A 26177-nucleotide genomic window follows, 5' to 3' on the forward strand; every position below is an offset into this window, starting at 1 on the left:
AACTAGAAGGCTTCTGTCTAGCAAAAAAAACAGTTAACAGCATGAAGAGACAACCTGGTGAATGAGACAAAATATTTGCAAACTATCCATCCAATAAAGGACTAATATTGAAAATATACAAAGAACTCAAACAACTCAACAGCAAAAACTACACAATCCTATTAAAAAGTGGGCAGGGCCGGGTGTGGTGGCTCATGCCTGTAATCCCAGCACTTTGGGAGGCAGAGGCGGGTGGATCACGAGGTCAGGAGATCGAGACCATCCTTGCTAACATGGTGAAAACCCGTCTCTACTAAAAAAATACAAAAAATTAGCTGGGCATGGTGACGGGCGCCTGTAGTCCCAGCTACTCTGGAGGCGGAGGCAGGAGAATGGCGTGAACCCGGGAGGCGGAGCTTGATTGCACCACTGCACTCCAGCCTGGGCTACAGAGCGAGACTCCATCTCAAAAAAAAAAAAAAAAAGTGGGCAGGCCAGGTGCAGTAGCCCACACATATAATCCCAGCACTTTGGGAGGCTGAAGTGGATGGATTGCTTGAGGCCAAGAGTTTCAGACCAGCCTGGCTAACATAGCAAAACCCCATTTTTATTTTAAAAAAAAAATGGGTAAAGGGAGGGGGAGGCAGAGCAAGATAGCTGAAAAATTCTCCCACAATACCCTACCTCCCCAACCCCTGCACTGGAACACCCAATGGAACAACTATATATGCAAAAATCACCTTCATAAGAACAAAAAATCAAGTTAATGATCACAATAATTGGTTTTAACATCATAGCAAGGAAAGAGGCACCGAAGAGAATAGGAAAGGCAGTCTTGAATTGGCAACACCACCCGTCCCCCATTTTCTGGCAGTGGCTGCATGGCATTAAGAGAGAATCTGTGCACTTAGGGGAGGGAGACCCCAGCGATTCTAGGACTTTCCATTGGAACTCGGTGCTTCCTGTCACAGTCAAAAGCAGCACTGGACAGAATTCAGCTGGCACTCATGGAAAGAGCATGCAGACCATCCTTAGCCAGAGGGGAATTGTTCATCCCAGTGATCAGAACCTGAGTTCCAGCTAGCACCATCACCACAGGTTAAAATGCACTGGATTCCTAGATAAACTTGAAAGGCAATCTAGATCACAAAGACTGTGATTCCCGGGCAAGTCCTGGTGGCAACTTGCTAAGAGTCAGTGGATTTGGGATACATATGACATAGTGAGCCTCCAGCTGGAGCAGCCAAGGGAGTGCTTGTGTCCTCTGTCCCCCAACCCCAGGCTGTGCAGTTTGCAACCCCTAGGGAGACTCTTTCCTTCTGCTTAACAAGAGGAAAGGGAAGGGTAAATAGAACTTTGTCTTACAACTTGGATACCAGCTCAGCCATAGTAGAATAGGGCAACAGGCAGACTCCTGAGGTCCTCCTTTCAAGCCTTACCTCTCACATGACAATTCTAGACACACCTTAGGCCAGAAAGGAATCCACTGCCTTGAAAGTAAGGACTAGTTCTGGTATGATCCATCACCTGCTGACTAAAGAGACTTTGTGCCTTCAATGAACATGAGCGGTAGCCATTCAGTACTTGCCATGGGTGAGATACAGTGCTTTTCTGGCTTAAGGTGTGACCTAGCACATTCCCAACTGTAGTGGCAATGTGGGGAGACTCCTTCTGCTTGAGGAAAAGGAAAGGAAGAGTAAAGAGGACTTTGTCTCACAGGTTGGGTACCAGATCAGCCACAGTGGGGTAGAGCACAAAGTGGGCACCTGGGGTCACCAATTCCAGGCCTTGTCTCATCTATGGGCTTTTCTGGGCCCACCCTGGAATAGAGGGGAGAACAGGCATGGAAGTATTTGCCACAAGCTTACTGAAGAGAGAGACTCAAGCATGGAAGTATTTGCCACAAGCTTGTTGAAGAGTGCTTGGGACTTGAGTGAACATTGATGGTAGCCAGGCAGTACTCACTGCAAGCCTGTGGTAGCAGTGGCCATAGGGAGAGATTTCTTGTGCTTGAGGAAAGGAAAGAGAAGAGTGGGAACGACTTTGTCTTGTAGCATGGGTGCCAGCTCAGTCACAGTAGAAGAGAGCACCAGGTAGAATCTCAAGGTTCCTGACTTTAGGCCCAGGCTCCTAGACAGCATCTCTGGACAGACACTGGGCCAGGGGGAGCTTGTTACCCTCAAGGAAGGACACAAGCCTGGCTAGCTTCAACATATGCTGATGGAAGAGCCATTGGGCCTTGAGTGAACATTGGCAGTAATGAGGCAGTGTTTGCCATGGGCCTTGGATCAGACCGAGTGCTGTCCTGGCTTCAGGTTTGAGCCAGTACGGTCCCAGTGATGGTGGCCACAGGAGTGTTGTTTCACCCCTCCCCCAGCTCCCAGCAGCTCCGTATGGAGAAAGAGACTTTGTTTGGGAGAAAGTAAGGGAAAAAACAAGTCTCTCCATGTTAATCCAGTGAATCCCCTCCAATCTTACCCAAGATCATCAAGACAGTACCTCTATGAATTTGCAAGGGCCACATACTTACTGGGCTTGGGGTGCCCTCAATGTAGATTCAGCTGCAGTGACTAAACATTTTGATCAAAACACAATTCCCTTTGAACTTTTGGACAGCCTTTCCAAGAAGGATGGGTACAAATAAGTCCAGACTGCAAAGATGAAAATAAACACCTAACTCTTCAATGTCCAGGTATCAACAAACATCCACAAATATCAAGACCATCCAGGAAAACAGACCTCACCAAACGAACAACCTAAGGCACCAGTGCCTAATCCTAGAGTGACAGAATATGTGATCTTTCAGACAGAGAATTCAAAATAGCTTAAATTGGGAAAGCTCAATGAAATTTAAGATAACACAGAGAAGGAATGAAGAATCTGATCAGATAAATTTAACAAAGAGAGAAAAATATTTTTTAAAAGTCAAGCAAAAATTTTGGAGCTAAAAATGCAATTGACATACTGAAGTATGCATTAGAGTCAATTTATCTGATTGGATAAACAACCTAATGTTGGGTCATAAAGAATGAGAAGAGCAAGGGCAAACCAAACCCAAAATTAGTAGAAGACAGGAAATAGTAAAGATAAAAGCAGAAATAAATGAAATTTAAATTTAAAAAAAAACACAAAAGATCAACAAAATAAAAAGTTGGTTATTTAAAAAGATAAGTAAAATTCATAAATCTTTAGCTAGACTAAGAAAAAAAGAGAGACAATCCATCCCCTCTGAAAAATAAAATCAGAGGTGAAAGGGAGACATAACTGATACCACAGAAATTCAAAGCATCATTAGAGACTACAATGAGCAATTATATGCCAATATATTGGAAAATCTAGAAGAAACTGATAAATTTCTAGACACATACAACCTACCAATGTAGAACCACAAAGGAATCCAAAACCTGAATAGACCAATAACAAATTACAGAGTTAAAGCTTTAACAAAATGTCTCCCAGCAAAGAAAAGCCTGGGACCTAATGGCTTCACTGCTGAATTTTAGCAACCATTTAAAGAACTAATAACTAATCTTACTCAATCTATCTGAAATATAGAGGTGGAATGCATACTTCCCAAACTCATTCTATGAGGCCAGAATTACCCTGATACCAAAAACAGACAAAGACACATAAAGAAAGAAAACTACAGGTTAATATCCTTGATGAACATTGATATAAAAATCCTCAACAAAATCCTAGCAAGCTGAATTCAACAACCTATTAAAAGTAGCATTCACCATGACAAAGTGGGATCTATTCCAGGAATGAAAGGATGGTTCAATATACACAGACCAATCAATGTGATAGATTGTATCAATGGAATAAAGGACAAAAACCATATGATTATTTCAATTGATGCTTAAAAAGTTGACAAAATTCAACATCCCTTTATGATAAAAACCTTCAAATATTTGATATGGAAGGAACATACCTCAACATAATGAAGGCTGTATATGACAAACCTCTTCAATCTGTACATTATACAACTGAACAGTTACAAGTTCAGAATTTGGAAGAAAAATCTCAAAGAAAAATATAAGTAGAAAGTGAAAGAGAATAATAAAGTAATAGAACATACTGGCAAAGATGATTACCACAAAGAAATCCTATTTGAATTGACTTTCATCATTTTTTAGCACAATTCTCAATCCTGATCTCTTCAGCAAGTATTTAATTAAAACATGGAGTATCTATCTTGTGCTAAGCACAGTGCTAATCACTGAGATACAATGATAAACCAGACAAGTTTCTTGCCCTCATGCAGCTTGTATTTATCTAATAATTCTTAAAAGAAAGATATTGGTACATTGTTTTATATAGTAACTATTATAAAAATAAATATGTATTTGGTCTCTGCCTCTGGTTTCTGACCCAGAGCTTTAAAAATTCTTATTTCCTGAGTAATGGGGCTGATAGCAGCATCCTACACAGAGCTCCTAAATCTCTTGAAATTTTCTGGGTGATGGGAGGGTCTTTTAGTCTAATAAGGCTCTTGGTGGGCTCCTGGATAGCTTCTTGGTAAGCACTGGTCACCAGAAATATGAAGCCGTGATTAGAAGGGTAGAATTTTCAGCCCCATACCCTCATCCTTTGGGGAGGGAAGAGTGGGTGGGAAGTAAATGAATAATCCACCATTCATACATGATAATGCTTTCATAAAACTCCCTGAACTACAGGGTTTGGAGAGCTTCTCAGTTGGTAAACACAAACATGCACTGAAAGGGTAGCACATTCTAACTCCACAGGGACAGAAGCTCCTCTCCTCTGAACCCTGCTAGGCCTTGCTCTATGTACCTCTTTATCTGACCGTTCATTTGTATCTTTTATAATATGCTTTATAATAAACTTATAAGTGTAGGTAGTGTTCCCCTGAGTTCTGTGACCATTAAGCAAATAATGGAACTTGAGAAGAGAGTTGTGGGAACCCCATAATTATAGGCTAGTTGGAAAAGTGTAGGTATCCTTGGCACCAAATACTTATGGCTGGTGTCTGAAGTGGGGACAGACTTGTGAGAATGAGCCCGTAAGCTGTGGGGTTTGCACTAAGGCTGGTTTGTTAATGCTGGAATTAAATTAAATAGTTGGATACTCAATTGGTGACTGTAGATAACTGGAGAATTGCTTGATATGAAAAATCCACGTTTAGCATTAGAAGTGTTGTGAGTAGAGAAACACTTTTCCTTGCTACTTTAAATGACATTGTGTCTAACAGATGTTTGATAGTAAGGAGAAATATAAAGTTTACATCAGTATAAAGTGACATCCAGAAGGAGTCATTCTTGCATATTTTGGCAAATGTTCGTACTTCAAATTATAGAACATATCAGTAAGGACTCAATTCAGATACAGGTTTTGATGTGTTACTATAATTTCAGAACAAATTGGTACGTAAAATTGCATATCCATTCAACATACTTTGTCATTTTCAAATAGTTTTTTTCTGGAACAACCTTCCTCAGAATGTTATGTGGCAGGTAATTTCCTGGTCAGTACTGTTAGCAAAAAGAAAGAGCTTTTGAATTGCCATGCCTCCATCCTTTTCCTACCTCAAGGCTTTTCGTAGTAAGAGTAAAGAAATGTAGTACACTTTCTTGGAACATATAGCAATTTCACTATAAAAATGTCTGAAGTGTCAGCTTCAAAGGATGATATTAGTAATTAAATATTTTCTCTATTTTGACTGTAATGTTAAAAAAAAGTTTTTGAAAAGGCAAGTGAAAAGCCAGTTATACATCTTTACAATCATTATATTTCAAGACAATATGAAGGGAGCAGACATGAAAGTAAATGAATGTGATACATTTAGTTAGTATGAAAATATGATAATACAGATTTCAGGTCTAATTCTGTAACTTTTATTTAGTTTCACATACATAGATGGAAGTATGTAAATTATTAGTGATTATACTTAAAGAAAAACAAAAAATGTAGCTCTAATTTGGAGATGAAAAATCGCACACATGTTCATAATTCTAATTTAAGATTAATGCTGTCCTAATTACACCCAATGAATGTAAGCAGAAATTTTGTCTCCCAAACTAGTTTTGTCTGATTAAATATTTTTTGATGTGTTAATGCTAAACTAATAGATATATTGTGAAGAGGTTTCTAGCTAGATTATTACTTCCCATTACATGCATTACCATGAATTGCCTACACTGTCTTCTCTTGTACCCATCAGCCTGTGAAAATTTATTTGATTACTATTATAAAGTTGATGGTGTGAGTACTCTTAGGTATATCTGCTATTCCCCATTCCCCAACAATAATAAACATATTATTATAGTTTGCAATTAACTCATGGTGGTTTAATTATATGGTGACCTAAGCAGTTAGCTCTCACAAAGAGTTATTCTCTTTGTCCCATAATTTTTTAAAGAAATGCTTTTTGTAACATTTAACTATGCATCATGAAGACAAATAATAAAATCGCTAGAGTCCAAACTTGTTTTTGGATATGTTTGCATAAAATAGATAAGACTTAAAGATACTGAGATGTATAAATCTTGCCAGTAGACTGTTTTTCCTATTTTTATAGATTTCCCATTATTAAAATGTGTTTCTATTTCGGTTAAGTGTCAATGATTTAAAATTTACCATATCACTTAAAAATTTTAATAAGTTTTAATCACTGCTGTTGAAACATACTATACATTCTTTTATTTAATGAAAAAATACCTAATAGGAAACTAAGAGAACTTGGTTTCCATCTTTGATATAAAAATCTTAAACGTGTTAAGATTTTTAAAGCTATTGCCAAAGGATAATTAGCTCTGCCATGGACCAGAACAGGAATGAGATAAAAGAAAGATTTCTGAAAAAAGGTGACATATAAATTTAAATTCAAGACTTAAGTGTACTCATGATGGAGGAATTGAACAAAATTGGATGTAGGCAGCTAGCTCATTAATCAGTAAACTGAATTATTTTATTTAGGATGAAGAGAAAATGAAATGTAGGACTGGATGAAGAAAATGAAAAAGCAGGCTCACAGACTGAGATAATTATGCTGCTAGACTATTACTACATTTTTTTGACAATTCCATTAGAAGTGCTACAAAAATCAAAATGACAGTTTCTTGATTTTTGACATTATATGAGATCGTTTAATATGAGATTAACTTTCACTTTTATATCACACTTCATAAGAAAATAATCAGAACAATAATATTATCTTTAAAATAGCCATGAAAGAATACACAGGTATGATCAAAAATAAATTTAAAACTAAAAATTTACTCATACATTAGAAATGTAACTAAACATGAAAGAGCTGTTTTAGAAAGAGAACTATCATGAATCAGTTCTGATGAAATACTCTTATGAGAATTCCAAAGCTAGCTTTATTTAATTTTTTATACATTTTCTGGATAGCCAAGTCCATTTACAACTTAGCGGAATGCTGGTTTCATTGTAGAGCAAAACTTAATTCATATACTATTCAGTATTTATATATTGGTTGGTATGCAGAAGTTATACTAAGGTAATGTTTTATTATTAAGAAAGAATTTGCTATGCAAGGATTCAATCAGTGAAATCAATTACTTTAACTATATTATTTTTACGTTATTTCAGCTGCATTATTATGATTACATGTTAGGAGCAGATATTATTTTATTGCTGCATGTTATGGTATGAATGTTTGTGTTCCGCCAAAATTCATTTATTGAAATCCTAACCCCCAAGCTGATGGTATTAAGAGGTGGGGCATTTGGGGAGGCAGTTACGTCATAAAGATAAAGCCCTCACCATTGCAATTAGTGCCCTTATAAAATAGTCCCAGGGGAGCTTCTTTCTGTGTCCTCACATGGCGGAGACGGTCAGTGTCTTCTGTAAGAAACCAAGTTCTTACCAGACAACTAATGCTGGCACCTTAATTTTGAACTTCTCACGTTTCAGAACTGTGGGGAATAAATTTATATTGTTTATGAGCTGCCCTGTTTATGGTATATTGTTATAGGCGTCCAAACAGAATGAGGCACTGTACTAAAATTATACAACAGTGTTCTCCCTTTTTCATTGTTAGAACATACGAAATTTCTGTATAAAAACAAATTTTATATTATAGTATCATTAGGGATAATAAAAATATCTTTCAAAAAGCATTTCTTGTTAAATACAATTTGTAAAAGTTTTAGATTTTAGAAGTTGCCAGAAATGAGGGCTGTTCCACAAACATCTAATTAGCAGCAAATTAAAGCCAATTAGCAAAACAGGAATTTTCTGTACTGAAGAGGCATAAAATATGCTCCTCTTTAAAGTTAAATTATATAGAGAGTTTTCATATACTCAATACTTACTCAAAAGTATTTGAAAGTAAAACAATTGGCTTAATCATTGTAAGATTTAAATTTTACATAAATTTTACTTCTCATTAATGCAGAAAATGTCTGTTTTGATGAAGATTGTTTGATAGAAGAAGTATTAATCAGGGTAAAGTGGAGTAATGCAATTATTCTTTTTCCTTCAGGAAATATAAACAATAAATTCTGAGACTAGAAAATATTAATGACTATAATATTTTTCAAATTGTCAGGTAAATTATTAAATTTTAAATTTATTTTTGTGACAAATTTGAAAATTTTTTGTAGGCTCCTATGTAAGTTTAATTCAAGTAATTGAAAGTCTGAATATCTATGAGAGGCTCACACCTACTTTCCCAGAAAATACAGTTCTGTTTTTATGTTAAACTGTTTAAAACATGACTACACTTTTTTTCTTTTCTTTTTAGGGAGTTCTTACTTCACATAGGAAATCAAATTTAAGATTGGTTAGCCATATGTTACAATTCATTTTTAATCTGTATCAGATGGAAAATATATAGTAGAAATGACATGCCAGTCTTTACTCAGAATATTGAAAAACATGTAGTCTTCATGATTGAAGGCAGACAGCTTGAGTATGTATATTTTTGAATCAAAGGGACAGACAATAGAGGGCAAAAAGACCGTAAGTTTTCCCCAAAGTAATGAAATTTAAAGGTGGAAAATTTTAAATCACTGTTCTAAAGATTTGTAACCTAATTAGCAAAAATAGTGAGAATAGGAAGCAAAGAGATAGAAGGAGCTGGTAAAAATCTGACCTATTCTTGGGCCATATCACAAATTACAAATGGTTAATTTGTGAGTGATTTCACCTGTTTGTCCTACAGCAAAACTTGATAATAATTTTAAAAGACAATTTACTACTTTGGCACATAAAGTAGAAACAGTTAAGTCTTCAGCTAAATTTGCTTAAAACTCTAAGACAGATTGCCTTGAACCATACTTAAATTATACAAATGTTGAGGATCTGGGTTGAGGAACGCTAACTTTTTTTTTTTTTTTTTTTTTTTTTTTTTTTGCCTCTTCTCAGCAGTGAAGAAACTGAATAGTCAGTGTAGCTGGACTGCGTACCAAAACTTTCTAAAAACCAAATTAATGACGTCCTCAATTTTATATAAGATACTCTAAGTCATTAATCAGAATTAATACAAGTATTTCAATTACCATGAATATATATGAATGGCTTCATATAATTCTTAGGAAAGAATTGAGATTGAGATATTTCCAGGTGGCACATATAAATTAACAAAGATTATTTTACACTTCTGATAATTAAAGACACAAGGAAGGCAAATTGCTGTGTTTTACCACATTAGCTGGGAAAAAGAAATACAAGTAGCTCTAGGATCTACTGTTTGAAATATATCAATGCATATAATCTTCAATGCTTTTAGAATAAGTTAAATACAACATTTAGAAAATCAGAATCCTGAAGTAATTCGGATATTCTGAAGATAATTTTGGAACATGGACTAACATTTAGCTTTTTGACATATCAACATTTAAAATAAATATTCATGTTATTAGAATATGAATGTTTACTTCCTTTCATTCAAATTGCTTATACTACTGCAACAATTGAACAAAATATTGAATTTTACATATTCAGGCCACGAAGACTAAAATACTCTTGATGTAATGGCATTTCAGAAATACAGCAAAAAAATTGCAAAGGCACTGATTTTTAACATTTCAAATCGAATAAAGAAAAACAAACTCAGATTGAAAAATAATTATTTATAGCTCTATAATGGAAATGCATTTTCTTGTATTTAAAAGAAACTCGCAATTATTTCTTATGGTGGCTCAGGCTTTTACAGTGTTTTATTGTTTAATTCTTTTGTACCTTATGGTAGTTAAATCTTATAGACAAAGGTGTGTATGTATGTGTGTGTGTATATGTAGAAAATAAAGACAGTGTTCTATAATTTAACCTTTGAAGTGGTTTTGAATTTTATGTGAATATACATTTTTAGAACTCATTCTACTCTCATCTTTTAATTCTACTGGAAATAATTAGATTAAGACAAATTATCTTAAGAAAGAATTTTATGTTTTTCTTTTTCAAGTTTTTAGATTCAAGGTATACATGTGCAGGATTGTTGCCTGCATATATTGCATGATGCTGAGGTTTGAGGTACAAATGATCCTATCATCTGGGTATTGAGCATAGTACCCAATAGTTAGTTTTCCAACCCTTGCCCCCTCTCACTCTCTCCTCTAGAAGTCCCCAGTTTTGACTGTTGCCATCTTTATGTCCCTGAGTACCTCTTGTTTAGTTCCTTTATGTCCCTGAGATCCCATTGTTTAGTTCTCACTTATAAGTGAGAATATATGGTATTTGGTTTTCTGTTACTGCATTAATTCACTTGAGATAATGGCCTCCAGCTGAATCCATGTTGCTTGAAGGGACATAATTTTATTCTTTTTTATGACTGCATAGTATTCCATTGTGTATATGTACCACATTTTATTTATCTAATTCACCGTTAATGGGCATCTAGGTTGTTTCCATGTGAACATGTAAGTGCATGTGTCTTTTTGGTAGAATGGGTTGTTTTCTTTTGGATATTCATTCAGTAATGGGATTGCTAGGTTGAGTGGTGGTTCTGCTTTTAAGTTCTTTGCGAAGTCTCCAAACTACTTTCCACAGTGGCCTTACTAGTTTACATTCTCACCAACTGTGTAGAAACATTCTCTTTTTTTCACAGCCTTGCCAGTATCTGTTATTTTTTGACTTTTTAATAATAGCCATTCTGACTGGTGTGAGATGGTATTTTATTGTGGTTTTTATATGCATTTCTTTGAGGATTAGTGATGTGAAGCATTTTTAATTAAAAAATAATATTTAAATAGTAATTTGAACTATGTATTTTAATATGAAAAGATTAAATTGAGATAATAAATAGATAAAATTACATGAAAAATTTTTATAATTATCTAATGGAAAATGTTCAATTCTGTAAAGTTTTATATATATATATATATATATATATATATATTTTTTTTTTTTTTTTTTTTTTTGAGACGGAGTCTCGCTCTGTCGCCCAGGCTGGAGTGCAGTGGCGCAATCTCGGCTCACTGCAAGCTCCGCCTCCCGGGTTCACGCCATTCTCCTGCCTCAGCCTCTCCGAGTAGCTGGGACTACAGCGCCTGCCACCACGCCCGATTAATTTTTTTGAATTTTTAGTAGAGATGGGGTTTCACTGTGGTCTCGATCTCCTGACCTCGTGATCCGCCCGCCTCGACCTCCCAAAGTGCTGGGATTACAAGCGTGAGCCACCGCGCCCGGCCCAAGTTATATATTTTTAAAATAAAAAGTAGTGATAAAATAATATATACCACTGTAAACAGGACTGGCATGGTTGGGTCCAAGCTTCTGCTTTTCTCTAAGAAAGCTTTTTTGGCCTCCAGATTTAAAAGAAACTCGCAATTATTTCTTATGGTGGCTCAGGCTTTTACAGTGTTTTGTTGTTTACTTCTATTGTTCCTTATGGTAGTTAAATCTTACAGATGAAGATGTGTGTGTGTGTGTGTGTATGTGTATGTATGTATGTAGAAAATTAAGGCATGAGTAAAGATAATGTAGATGAAAGATTCTGATTCAGTCACTGATTAGATATTATATAAGTACTTTGAAATTTTGATACTGATACAAAAATCTATGGTATTGTTTTATCATGATGTTAAATGAAATAATTTATGTAAACTCTTTAGCATAGTGCATTACTCCTAGAAAACAATAAATACAGAGTAACTATTATTACATTATGAGATGTCAGTTCCTCATACAAACACATGTCCCACCAATGCCATCCGCTGAAATACTAGAAACAGGACATATAATTTTTTTCTGTTACCAATATACAGTGAAGGGAGAAACGACCTTACTGAAAATAGATAAAAATAGACTTACTATTCCACAAATAACGTCTCTGTAAAGAAATAGACTGATACTTATTTTAAAAATTTACATAGGTATGTTCCAAGTTCAAGAAAAGTTATTTTAGACTACAAAATTGATTTTCCTGTTATGTAAATAATAGCCTTGTATCTGAATCTAGCTGCACAATTTACTCAAAATGTTACTTTGGAATATAAAAGTTTGTTTGACTACCCAAATGAAAATAAAAAGGTAATTTTGAATGTCTCACTGTAACTTATACTGTACTGTGCAAGTTAAAGAATAGAATTTTCACAATTAGTTGTCAAATGATTGCCAAATTGTGCTATAAGTTGATTTAACCCAAATGCAAGCCTATTACTGGTTAAAGTGAGCCCTCTCATTATTTCAGACAAATAGAACTTGTGACTTCATTTCTGAAAAAAGTCTACATTAAAATGTTAACCAATTAGAATAAAAATTAAAAATCCTATTGTTTATTCAATATTTTCAATTTCTAAAATTAGAATATTTTATAATAAATAGAGGTTTGGCTGGGCTCGGTGGCTCACGCCTGTAATACCATCACTTTGGGAGGCCGAGGCAGGAGGATCATCTGAGGTCAGGAATTCGAGACCAGCCTGACCAACATGGAGAAACCCCGTCTGTACTAAAAATACAAAATTAGTCGGGTGTGGTGGCATGCGCCTGTAATCCCAGCTGCTCAGGAGGCTGAGGCAAGAGAATCACTGGAACCCGGGAGGTAGAGGTTGCAGTGAGCCAAGATCGCACCCTTGCACTCCAGCCTGGGCAACAAGCGTGAAGCTCCATTTCAAAAAACAAAAGGCAAATAGAGGTTCAAGAGTAGTAAAATGTCATGTTTTCCCTATTGTATACATATTTTATTTTTGATCATAATCATCACAATTTATTAAATATCAAATGAGTCTCAGGATTATGTTGATTGTGGTGGCTAGTATTTCTGCCAAGTTGAACTTTATAGTATGCTAAAATACAATATTTTATTTATTTTTTTAAATGTGTAAGAAAATATTTGACTTAACTGATAGTTTAAATATCTTTGAGTCTTTAAAATAATGTATAATAAGAATGTACAATAAGAATTGTTCATTAAAATAATATACAATGTACAATATAAAATGATGTATAAAAATATAAAATAATGCACAAGAAAAGCAAATAATCAATTTAAAAAAAATGAGAAATAGATCTAAATAGATACTCCATCGCAGAAGATACACAAATAACAGACATATGAAAAGATAGCATCATATGACATTAGGGAACTGCAAATTAAAACAACAATGGGATACCACTACACAACTCTTAGAATGGCTGAAAACCAAAACATGAACAATGCAAATGCTGGCTAAGAAGTGAAGCAAAAGAAAAATTATTCTTTGTTAGTAGGAATGCAAAATGATACAGCCATTTTGGAAGACAGCTTTGTAGTTTCTTCTAAGAATAAACATACTTACACCATAAGATCCAGCAATCTTACCTCAGTGTCTACCCAAATAAGAGGAAAACTTGTATCTACACAAAAACCTGCACATAAATGTTTATAACAGCATTATTCATAACTGCCAAAACATGAGCTTAACCAAGATGTCCTTTAATAGATGTATAGATAAACAAATTATGGTATATCCATACAATGGAATGTTATTCATCTATAAAAAGTAATCCATTATCAAACCATGAAAACACATGAAGAATTTTAAATAAATATTGCTAAGTGAAAGAAGCCCATTGAAAAGCCTTCATACTGTGTGGCTCCAAATTTATGACATTCCGAAAATGGCAAACATATGAAGACTATAAAATGATCTGTGGTTTCCAAGAGTGCAGGGGGAAACAGACGAGATATAAATAGGTGGAACACAGGTATATCAGTGAAAATGTTTTGTATGATATGGTGTATACGTGTAATTATATATTTGCCAAATCCTACAGAACCATACAATACAAAATGTGAACCCTGATGTAAACTATAAACTTTAATAATAATGTATCAATATTGGCTCATCAATTACAACAAATGTGCCATACTGATCCAATATATTAATAGTAGAGGATAAGTTGGGGGAAAAAGGATCATATGGAAACTCTGTTCCTTCTACTCAATTTTTTTCATAAACTTAAAACTGATCAAAAAATAAAGTCTCCTAATTTGAAAAAAGAAAGCTAATAAAAGCTTAACATCTCTAACCCAAAAATCTGAAACCCAAAATGCTCCAAAATCTGAAACTTTGTGAGCACTGATATGACACCACAAGTGGAAAATTCCACATGTGACCTCAACTGCCAGGATTCAGTCAAAATTCAGTGCAGAACACACAGTTTATTCAGTACCTGCAAGGAAAAAAGAGACCCTCCTAGCCCCCTTCATCTGCAATATATCTTTTCTGAGCATGCCCAGATTCCTCCCTACAACCATGCCCACAAAGGGAATTACAATGGCACATATGTAAGTTTGGATGTGTCAAAGGCAGGTTCCCTATGATGCTCCACATGGGGCCATGACCTACGTGTATTACTCACTGTGTATTATAGATGATTCTCTTTCTGTGGTGTAAAAATGTGGATAATGTCAAAATGTCATAAAGATACTCCTATGGGTAACAATGATAAAAAAAAAGGAAGCACTTATGTTTATCTATAGCACAGAAAGTCAAGCTATTGAAGAAAATCAGTATGGTGTTGGAATAACCACCATGTATGACCTGAAGAAACAAAAGAATAAACTGTTGAAGTTCTATGCTGATAGTGATGAACACATATTAAGTAAGATTAGAAAAGCACTACATAAAGCTAAAAGTGAATAACTTGATGGTATATTTAAAGAGTGGGCGTATGAATCTGTTATCACACTGCTAATGAAGACTTACCCAAGACTGAGTAATTTATAAAGGAAAGAGATTTAATGGTCTCACAGATCCACATGGCTGGGGAGGCCTCACAATCATCTAGGCAAGCAGAAGATAAAGAAAGAGCTAAGGCACATCTTACATGGTGGCAGGCAAGGGGCCTTGTGTAGGGGAACTCCCCTTTATGAAACCATCAGATCTTGTGAGACTTATTCACTATGATGAAAACAGCAGGGGAAAGACCCACTCTGTGACTGATTACCTCTCATGTGGTCTCTCCCATGACACATGGGAATTATGGGAGCTACAATTCAAAATGAGATTTGAATAGGGACACAGCCAAACCATATCATCCTGCCCCTGGCCCCCCATCCTCACATTTCAAAACCAATCATGCCTTCCCAATAGTCCCCCAAAGTCTTAACTTATTACAGCATTACCTCAAAAGTCCACATCCAAAGTCTCATCTGAGACAAGATAAGTCCTTTCTGCCTATAAGCCTCTAAAATCAAAAACAAATTTGTTACTTCCTAAATACAATGAGGATACAGGCATTGGATAAATATAGCCATTCCAAATGGGAGAAATAGGCCAAAACAAAGGGGCTAAGGGTCCCATGCAAGTTGGAAATACTGTGGAGCTATAGGCCCCACCTATGCAAGTCCAAAATATTGTGGGGCAGTCAAATGTTAAAGTTTCAAAATGACCTTCTTTGACTCCATGTCTCATATCCAGGTCATGCTGATGCAAAAGGTGAGCTCCCATGACCTTGGGCAGCTCTGCCCCTGTGGCTTTACAGGGTACAGCCCCACTCCCAGATGCCTTCATGGCTGGTGTTGAGTGCGTGTGGCTTTTCCAGGTACATGATATAAGCTGTCGGTGGGTCTAACATTCTGGGGTCTGGAGGACGGTGGCTCTCTTCTCACAGTTCCTCTAAGCAGTGCCACCATGGAGACTCTGTGTGAGGGATCACATCCCACATTTTCCTTCCACACTGCCCTAGCAGAAATTCTCCATGAGGGCTCCACCCCTGCAACACACATCTTCCTGGCCATCCAGGCATTTCTGTACATTCTCTGAAATCTAGGCAAAGGTTCCCAAACCTAAATTCTTGACTTCTGTGCACCTGCAGGCCTAAAACCACATGTAAGCCACCAAGGTATGGGGATTGCACCATCTGAAGCCATTGCCTGAGCTCTATGTTGGTCCTTTTTAGCCATGGCTGGGATCCAGGCACCAAGTCCTGAGACCGCACAAAGCAGCAAGGCCCTCGATCTGGCCCACAAAACTATTTTTTCCTCCTAGGTCTCTGGGCCTCTGATGGGAGGGGCTGCTGTGAAGACCTCTGACGTGTCCTGGAGACATTTTCCCATTGTCTTGGTGGTTAACATTTGGCTCCTCATTGCTTATGCAAATTTGTGCAGGTGGCTTTACTTTCTCCTCAGAAAATGGGTTTTTCTTTTCTGTCACATCACAAGGCTACAAATTTTCTGAACTTTTATGCTCCACTTCCTTTTAAAAAATAAGTTCCAATTCCAAACAGTATCTTTGTGAGTATGTAAAACTGAATGTTTTTAACAGCATTCCAATCAACTCTTGAATGTTTTGCTGTTTAGAAATTTCCTCTGCCAGATCCCCTAAAGCATCTCTCTCAAGTTCAGTGTTCCACAGATCTTTAGGGTAGGGGCAAATGCCGCCAGTCTCTTTGCTAATGAATAACGAGTCACCTTTGCTCCAGTTCCCAACAAGTTTGTCATTTCCATCTGAGACCACCTCAGCCTGAACTTTATTGTCTGTATCACTATCAGCATTTTGGTCAGTCATTCAACATGTCTCTAGGAATTTCCAAACTTTCCGACATCTTCTTGCCTTCTTTTGAACCCTCCAAGCTGTTCCAACCTCTGCTTGTTACACAGTTTCAAAGTTGCTTCCACATTTTCTGGTATCTTTGCAGCAGTGCCCTACTCTGGAACCAGTTTACTGTATTAGTCTGTTATCATGCTGCAAATAAAGACATACCCAATACTGAGTAACTTATAAAAGAATGAGGCTTAATGGACTCACAGGTCCACATGGCTGGGGAGGCCTCAAAATCATGGAAGACAAGGGAAGTGCAAAGGGACATCTTACCTGGAGGCAGGCAAGAGAGCTTGTGTAGGAGAACTCCCCAAGTCACCATCTTTGCTGTTGGGCAACTTAGCTGTTTCAGCCTTTGGGCTTCAGAGTGTCTGAGGTGATCAAGGGCTGAAGTGGACCCCCAGCACAGTACAGCTGCTCTAACAAAATGTGTCCAGATGCTTTTTTAAGTGGATCCCCATCCTGTTCCTCCTCACAGGGTGGAACTTCCCAGCTGGAGCCTCCAGCCACTTCTTACAAGTGCCTTTGGGATGGCAATAGGTCTGTACCTCCCTGGGACAAAGCTTCCAGAGGGAGGGACAGGCGGCCATCTTTCCTGTTTTGCAGTCTTCACTGGTGACACCTCCAGGTTCTGGAAAATCTGAGGTGATTAGGGACTGTAGCGGGCCCCAAGCAAACCACAGTAGCCATACAGAAAAGTGGCCAGACTCACTGGGCAGTCCTCTAGTCTTGGGCCTCCAGCCACCCCCATATCTCCTCACTGGGCAGGTCCTCTAGGCCTGGGCCTTCAGCCACTCCCCATCCCCACCAGAGCTATTGAGCCAGTACCAACTCAGCAACTCCCTGGAAAGAGCCTCCAATGTCAACTGAAAGCTTCTTAGCCACGGCCTCTGCAGTGGAACTGCTCTTGCCACACTCAGACTAATGAAGGAGCAAAGGCCCTTCTCCACACCTCCAACAAGCTGCAGTTGACTCAAGGAGAGAAGGCCAGTTATTTCCCATGGGTCCCACACACACCCCATGGCTCACCACCAGACAGGTTTCTCCTTGCTTGGGCCCACAGCACAAACCCTCCATCTTGGGCTGACTGCACTGAGTGACTGCTGACCTGCATCTCTCTGAGGTGGAGCCCCCAGGAGTCAAGCAAACTACGTTTGGCCACAACTACTGCTAAAATTTCTTCCTCTGCTACCTCTAAGCTGGAAAGGGAACATAAATACTGTAATCACCCCAGAGCTGCAATGGGCAGCCCAGGAGTGCCAAGTTGTGAAATATAGCCAGCGATCAAGGGGGAGAGAAACCCACACTTTCAGAGCACCAAGAGGGAACAAGGCTGCAACTGTGAGGAAACAAAGGGGAGCTACACAACCAAACAAGAGTCTACCAGCTGACTTATAAGCCTAAGTGTCACCTGCTGGATAACACCTCAAAGCTTCAACATCAAAAATACCTCACTAACATACCCCCCTTTGAAACCAGAGACAAGAGGTCAGCTTTAAATTAAGACTGTACACAAAGCCTCAGCCAAGTGAAAACATTCAGAAAAGAAGCCTACTGACTGTACTCAATCCCCACGGCAGTTAAAGGATCACCCACATGCTGATATGAGAAAAACCAATGCAAGAACTCTGGTAACTCAAATGTCCAGGGTGTCATATGTCCTCAAAATGACCGCACCAGTTCTCCAACAAGAGTTCTTAGCCAGGTCAAACTGGCTGGATGGACAGAAATAGAATTCAGAATATGGATAGGAACAAAGATCATTGAGATTCAGAAGGATGGGGAAACCCAATCCAAGGAAAATAAGAAATACAATAAAGTGATACAGGAGCTGAAGGATGAAATAGATGGAGTAAAAGAGAACCTAACGAGTCTGACAGAGCTGAAAACAAAATACAGGAATTTCACAATGCAGTTGCAAGTATTAACAGCAGAATAAATCGAACTGAGGAAGTAATCTCAGAACTTGAAGAATGGTTCTCTGAAATAAGACAGTCACACAAAAAATAAAGAAAAAAGAATAAAAAGGAATGAAAGAAACCTCTGAGAAGTATGGAATTATGTAAAGAGGCCAAGTCTACAAATCATTGGCATCCCTGAAAGGGAGGGGGAGGCAGCAAATAACTTGGAAAATATGTTTCAGGATATCATCCGTGAAAACTTCTCCAACCTTTCTAGAGAGGCCAACAGTCAAATTCAGGAAATACAGAGAACTCCTGGAAAATTCTACACGAGAAGAGTATCTCTGAGACACAAAATTGTCAGATTTTTCAAGAATGAAAGGAAAGAATGTTAAAGGCAGCTAGAGAGAAAGGGCAGGTCACCTACGAAGTGATCCCCATCAGGCTGACAACAGACCTCTCAAGTGAAAACGTATAAGCCAGAAGAGATTGGGAGCCTATATTTAACATTCTTAAAGAAAGAAATCTTCAATCAGGAATCTCATATCCAGTCAAACTAAGCTTCCTAAGTGAAGGAGAAATAAGACCCTCTTCAGATAAGCAAATGTTGAGGGACTTTATTACCATCAGACCTGCCTTATGAGAGATCTTACAAGGAGCACTAAATATAGAAAGAAAAGACTGCTACCAGCTAATAAAAAAACGCACTTTAACACACAGACCAGTGTCACACATAAACCATATAAACGAGCCAACTTAATAACCAGCTAAAAGCACAATGACAGGATCAAATCCACACATATCAATACTAACCTTGAGTGTAAACAGGCTAAATGCCCTGCTTAAAAGACAGAGTGGCAAGATGGATAAAAAAGCAAGTTCCAATCAATGGTATGCTGTCTTCAAGAGACCCATCTCACATGTAATGACACACATAGGCTCAAAATACAGGGATGAAGAAAAGCCTCCAAGCAAATGAAAAGAAGAAAAAAGCAGGGTTTCAATTTTAATTTTAGGCAAAACAGATTTCAAACCAACAATGATCAAAAAAGACAATGGAGGGCATTACATAATACTAAAAGGGTTCAATTCAATAAGAAGACCTAACTATTCTAAATATATATGCACCTAACACAGGAACACACATATTCACAGATACTTACGGTGAAGATGAGAAAAAAAAAAATTCCCCCTGCTTCCTGAAGGGGTAGAAGAATTTAACATTTCAAATACACTCATTGTGTTCTGTTCTCAGTAACAAAGACCTGTTCTCAAGGGAAACTGTTTTGCCAGAGCCTAACCTACCTACAGAGAAAGGGAAGATAAATACCCATCTCCAGCAACCCTCAGGATTCCTGTCTCACCTAAGGAGATTGAAGGGGAGCAGAGTTCTTGTGAAGGTCACAGCTTAGAGATACTGGGCCACTTAAAGACTGAGATATGATGTGGCAATATAGAATGTTTCTGACCCCTCAACCCTTGCCCCTGTATCTACAGACCTCCTGTATGATAACTGAAAATTAAAACTGAAAAAAATGTAAGATTCAACCTTCTTCAAGAAGGAATCTCTAGGAAAACTCAAAAATAATGTGAGAGACAAAAATGAGGTCAGAAGAGGAAAATTTAGCCCCTGATAACTACAGTTGTAACAAATGGTAAACACAGTCTAACTCTTAGCCAGAAAATCATAAACGCTAAGATGAGTATAAACTTTTTTAACTTAGTGATATGTATTTAAGTTTCATCCATGTAATTTTATTATGGCTTAATAGCTCATTTCTTTTTTATTGTTAAAGAATATTCTGTCATATGGGTGTTATAATTTATATACTCACATATTGGATTATATCTTGTTGCTTCCAATTTTGGGTAATTATGAATAAAGTTGTTAAAAACTTACATGTGCACAATTTTGTGTGGACATGGGTTTTCAAATCAGTTAGGTAAATGGATAGGAGTACAATTTCTGAAAAATGTAGTAAAATTTTGTTCTTCTCTGTAAGAAACTGCCAAGCTGTTTTCCAAAGTGTCTGTATTATTTTGCATTCCTGCCAGCAATGAAAGAGATTTCTTATTGCTCTACATTCTTGCTAGCATTTTGTATTGTCAGTTTTGTTTGATTAAAGCCATTGTAACAGGTATGTAATGGTATCTTATTTTTGCTTAAATTTGTAATTTCTTAATTACATATTATGTTGAGCATTTTTTCATGTACTTATCATCTGTATACCTTCTTTGCTGAGGTGTCTGTCAAGATCTTTTGCCTATTTATTTATTTTAACATTTATTTTCATTTCAGTGGTACATGTGCAGATTGGTTTCATAATTAAATTGTATGTTGCGGTGGTTTGTTGTACATATTACTTCGTCATCCAGGTAATAAGCATAATGCCAAATAGTTTTTCAATCCTCACCTTCCTCTCACCCACCAACCTCAAGTAGGCCCTGGTGTCTATTATTTTCTTCTTTGTGTCCTTGTGTGCTCAATTTTGAGCTCTCACTTGTAAGGGAGAACTTGTGGTGTCTGGTTTTCTGTCCTAAATTAGTTCAATTAGGATAATAGCCTCCAGCTCCATCCATGTTACTGCAAATGACATGATCTCATTCTTTTTTATGACTGCATAGTATTCCATGGCATATATGTACCACATTTTCTTTATCCAATCTACCATTGATGGGCATTTAGATTGATTCCCTGTCTTTGCTATTGTAAATGGCTGGAATGAACATATGTGCTTATGTGTCTTTATGGTAGAATAATTTATATGCCTTTGGGCATATACCCAAAATGGTATTGCTGGGTTAAATGGTAGTTCTACCTTCTTTGATAAATCTCAAAAGTTCTTTCCACAGTGGCTAAACTAGTTTACATTCCCACCAGCAATGTATAAGCGTTCTCCTTTCTCTGCAACCTTGCCAGCATCTACTAGTTTTTGACTTTTTAATAATAGCCCTTCTGACTGATGTGAGATGGTATCTACCTCATTGTGACTTGGATTTGCATTTATCTGATGATTAATGACATTGAGCCTCTTTTCGTAAGTTTGTTGGCTACATGTATGTTGTCTTTTTAAAAGTATCTGTTAATGTCGTTAGATTACTTTTTAATTGGGTGGTTTGCTTTTTGATTGTTAATTTGTTCAAGTTCCCTATTGATTCTGGATATTAGACCTTTATCAGATGCATAGTTTGCAAATATTTTATCCCATTTTGTGGGATATTTATTTACTGTGTTGATAGTTTCCATTGCTGGGTAGAAACTCCTTAGTTGTATTAGGTCTCATTTGTCAATTTTTATTTTTGTTACAGTTGGGTTTGAGGACTTAGTCATAAATTCTTCCCTAAGGCTGATGTCCAGAAACGTGTTCATTAGGCTTTATTCAAGGATTTTTATAGGAAAGGGTCCAGATTCAGTCTTCTGCATATGGCTAACCAGTTATCCCAGCACCATCTACTGCTTGTTTTTGTCAATATCAGATCATTGCAGGTATGTGGCTTTATTTCTGGGCTCTCTATTCTGTTCCATTGTTCTATGTGTCTCTTTGTACTAATATCATGCTGCTTTGGTTACTGTAACCTTGTAGTATAGTTTGAAGACAGGTAATGTGATGCCTCCAGCTTTGTTCTTTTTGCTTATGATGCTTTGGCTATTGTGCTCATTTTTGGTTCCTTGTTAATTTTAGAATACTTTTTTCTAATTCTGTGAAGAATGTCATTGGCAGTTTGATAGGAATAACACTGAATTTGTACATTGCTTTGGACATTATGGCCATTTTAATAATATTAATTCGTCCTATCTATAAGCACAGAATGTTTTTGTATTTGTTTGTGTAGTCTCTGATGTTTTTCAGCAGTGTTTCATAATTCTCATTGTAGAGATCTTTCACCTCCCTCATTAGCTGTATTCCTAGGTATTTTATTTTTGTGTGTGGCTATAGTGAATGTTGCTCATTTTTAAAATTGGGTTGTTTATTTTCTTATCGTTGAGTTTCAAGTGTTTTTATATATGTTGCATACATATCGGATATTTGTTTTGCAAATGTTTTTTTCTGAGTCTATGGCTTGTTTCTTTTATTCTCTTTGCAGTGCCTTTTTCATAGTAAAAGTTTTTAATTAAAAAACTTTCATATCATGTTTTTCTTCATGGTTTATACTTCTGATATTTTATCTACAAAGTCAAGCCAAAAGCAAGATCCCCCATATTTTCTTCTGGAAATTTTATAAGTCTAGGATAAATTCTAACTTAATTATTTGTGTAAGGTGCAAATTCAATGAGGTACATTTTTGTGTATCAATATCCACTTATTCCAACATCATTTGTTGGCAAACCTAATCCTTTACATTTAAATTGCCTTTGTCAAAGATCAGTTGACTATGTATGTTTGGGTCTATTTGTGGCATTTATATTTTGTTCTATTTATATATTTCTATATTCTTTGACCAATACCATGCTGTCTTGATAACAGTAGACATATGGTAAGTCTAGAAATAGATTGTGTACATCACATATACTCAAAATTGGTTCTTCTTAAGTTTTGTGTTGGCTATTCAAGGTCTTTTCCCTTTTTGTATAAACTTTAGAATAAATTTTGTTTAATGTGGCATTGAATCAGTAGATCAAGTTAAGAAAAATGAACTTTTTAACAATATTGAGTCTTTTTATCCTTTCTTTCTTTTTTGAGATGGAGTCTTTCTCTGTCACCAGGCTAGAGTGCAGTGCAGTGGTGTGATTTTGGCTCACTACAACCTCCGCCTCCCAGGTTCAAGTGATTTTCCTGCCTCAGCCTCCCGAGTAGCTGGGACTATAGGCATGCACCACCACACCCAGCTAATTTTTGTAGTTTTAGTAGAGATGAGGTTTCACCATGTTGGCCAAGATGGTCTCAATCTCTTGACCTCATAATCCACCCGCCTCAGCCTTCCAAAGTGCTGGGATTGTAGGCATGAGCCACTGTGCCCGGACAACAATATTGAGTCTTTTAATTCATGAGCTGCCTTTCCATATTTAGAGCTTCTTCAACTTTTTTCATTAGTATTTTATAGTTTACTCATATATTGGTTTTTAAATATATTTTGTTAGATTTATACCTAAGTATTTCTTTTATCATGATATTATAAATGACCTGTTTTCAAATTTCAAATTATAAATATTCCTTGCTTGTATATAAGAAAGCAATTGAATTTTTTTTTTTTTTTTTTTTTTTTTTTTACTGTAAGCTCTGGGATACATGTGCAGAATGTGCAGGTGTATTATATAGGTATATATGTACCATGGTGGTTTGCTGCACCAAACAACTCATCATCTAGGTTTTAAGTCCCACATGCATTAGGTGTTTGTCCTAATGCTCTCCTCCCTGTATTCCCCACTCCCCAACAGGCCCTGGTGTATAACGTTTCCCTCCCTGTGTCCATGTGTTCTCATTGTTCAGCTCCCACTTATGAGTGAGAACATGCAGTGTTTGGTTTTCTGTTCCTGTGTTTGCTGAGAATGATGGCTTCCAGCTTCATCCATGTCCCTGTAAAGGACATGAACTCATTCTTTTTTATGGCTGCATAGTATTCCATGGTGTATATGTGCCACATTTTCTTTATCCAGTCTATCATTGATGAGCATTTGGGTTGGTTCCAAGTCTTTGCTATTGTAAATAGAGAAAGCAATTGACTTTTATATGTCAACCTTATGTCCTGCAACTTTGCTATAATTGCTTATTAGTTCTAGGAGTTCTAGAAAATTTTAAATAGATGATTTTTTGTTGAAGATTAAATATTTCTGTTCATACTCTTCTTTCTTGCATGTTTTCTGGCAGGAAGTATAATCTTATATTTATTCCTTTACAGTGAATGTCTCCTGCTGCCCCCATTTTGAAGATGATCTCTTTATCTTTGGTTTTCTGCAGTTTGGGTAAGATGCACTCAAAGTTTTCGTTATTAACCCATATGATGTTATCTGAACTGCCTAGATTTGTGGTTTGGTGTTCATCATTAGTTAAAAGAAAAATTTTGTGCCATTATTACTTCAAAAATTTTTTTTGCACCCTTCCTTATTTTCTTTTGGTATTCCAATTATGTATTTTTTGCCTCTTTTGAAATTATCTTATAGTTTTTGGTTATTCTTTTCCACTCATTTATTTTTCTCTTTGAATTTCAGTTTTGGGAGCTTCTATTGACTTATCTTTAACTTGAATAATTCCTTTCTCATATTTTTTCAATGTACTATTGAATTAAAAAATTATTTATTAAAGGAATAATTATCTATTTTTTGTTACAATGTTTTGGATTCTAGAATATTCTTTTGATTTTTTCTTAGAGTTTTTTTTTGTGTGTATATTTCCCATCTGTACTTGTGTGTTTTCTACTTTTTTCATTAACATCTTAACATAATAATCATAATTGTTTCTAATTTCCATTGTGAAAATTCCAAAGTCTGTACCATATCTGAATTTGTTCTAATGATTGGTTTGTTTTCTGAAAGGTTTTTCTTATCTATTAGCATATCTTGAAATTTTTTTATTGAAATATGAACATGACATACTATTTAATAGAAGCTGAGGTAAATGAGCCTACCTTAATGTGACCTTTATGTTAATCTGGCTATGATTTGGGTTGTCTGCTATAGCTGTAAGTGTTAGAGGTTACAATTTCTTCTAGCTCCTGTTTTTTGTCTGCTCTGTTGTCTTTGGTTTTCCCTAAGAATTTCTTCTTAAATAGAGTCTGCACATTGTGATTCTTTCAGTTGTAATCCAGTTATTATACTGAAGCTCTGGTGTTGTGGTGTAGGGTGTAGGGAAGAGAAAGAGTTCTCTAACGCTATGATTAAATATTTATCAGTCTTTTAATGAGTCTGTATCCTGAATCTCTGACCTCACAATGTTTCTACGTTTTTGCTCCCTTATGTGAGACGGTGTGTACAAGGAATTGCAGTGGGTAATAGCTGTTCCCCCCAGGTTGGATAAGGCCCGGTAAAGCCTTTTCCTCTGAGTATTGGCCTTTGTTTGGAAAAATGTTCTGGGAATATTTTAAATTGGTTGCATTTTTTCTCCCTTGCCAGGAAGATGAAGATTTTTTTTTTCTTGGCTCTTCACTGTAAAAACCTGGTGGGTTTTGTAGATGTAACATGTACAAAAGTGGAGTGTGTGTGTGTGTGTGTGTGTGTGTGTGTATGTGTGTGAGAGAGAGAGAGATGGAGAGAGAGAGAAGGGGGGCTGCTAAGACTATGGCCCCAGGAGTTTTTTACCTTTATGGTACTCCACATTGAGCTTCTCACAGTTCTTCAAAGCTAACAATCAAGGGTTCTGACTAGTTTGTAGATCCAATGTCCTCTTCAAGTAAGCTGATTGCAGCT

At 36.6% G+C, this 26177-nt stretch overlaps 1 protein-coding gene across 1 annotated transcript in view; it reads left to right on the forward strand.

Annotated features, from left to right (window-relative positions):
- The window catches only part of LOC129486584 (zinc finger protein ZIC 5-like), a 381031-nt gene that overhangs the window by 108907 nt on the left and 245947 nt on the right, over window positions 1-26177 (forward strand). The window contains exon 4 of the mRNA XM_063642409.1: window positions 24674-24737. Coding sequence (XP_063498479.1) covers window positions 24674-24737 — 64 coding nt within the window. The remainder of the gene's footprint in view (window positions 1-24673; window positions 24738-26177) is intronic.

This window comes from Symphalangus syndactylus, chromosome 7, assembly GCF_028878055.3.
Source record: "Symphalangus syndactylus isolate Jambi chromosome 7, NHGRI_mSymSyn1-v2.1_pri, whole genome shotgun sequence".
Lineage (NCBI taxonomy): Eukaryota > Metazoa > Chordata > Mammalia > Primates > Hylobatidae > Symphalangus > Symphalangus syndactylus.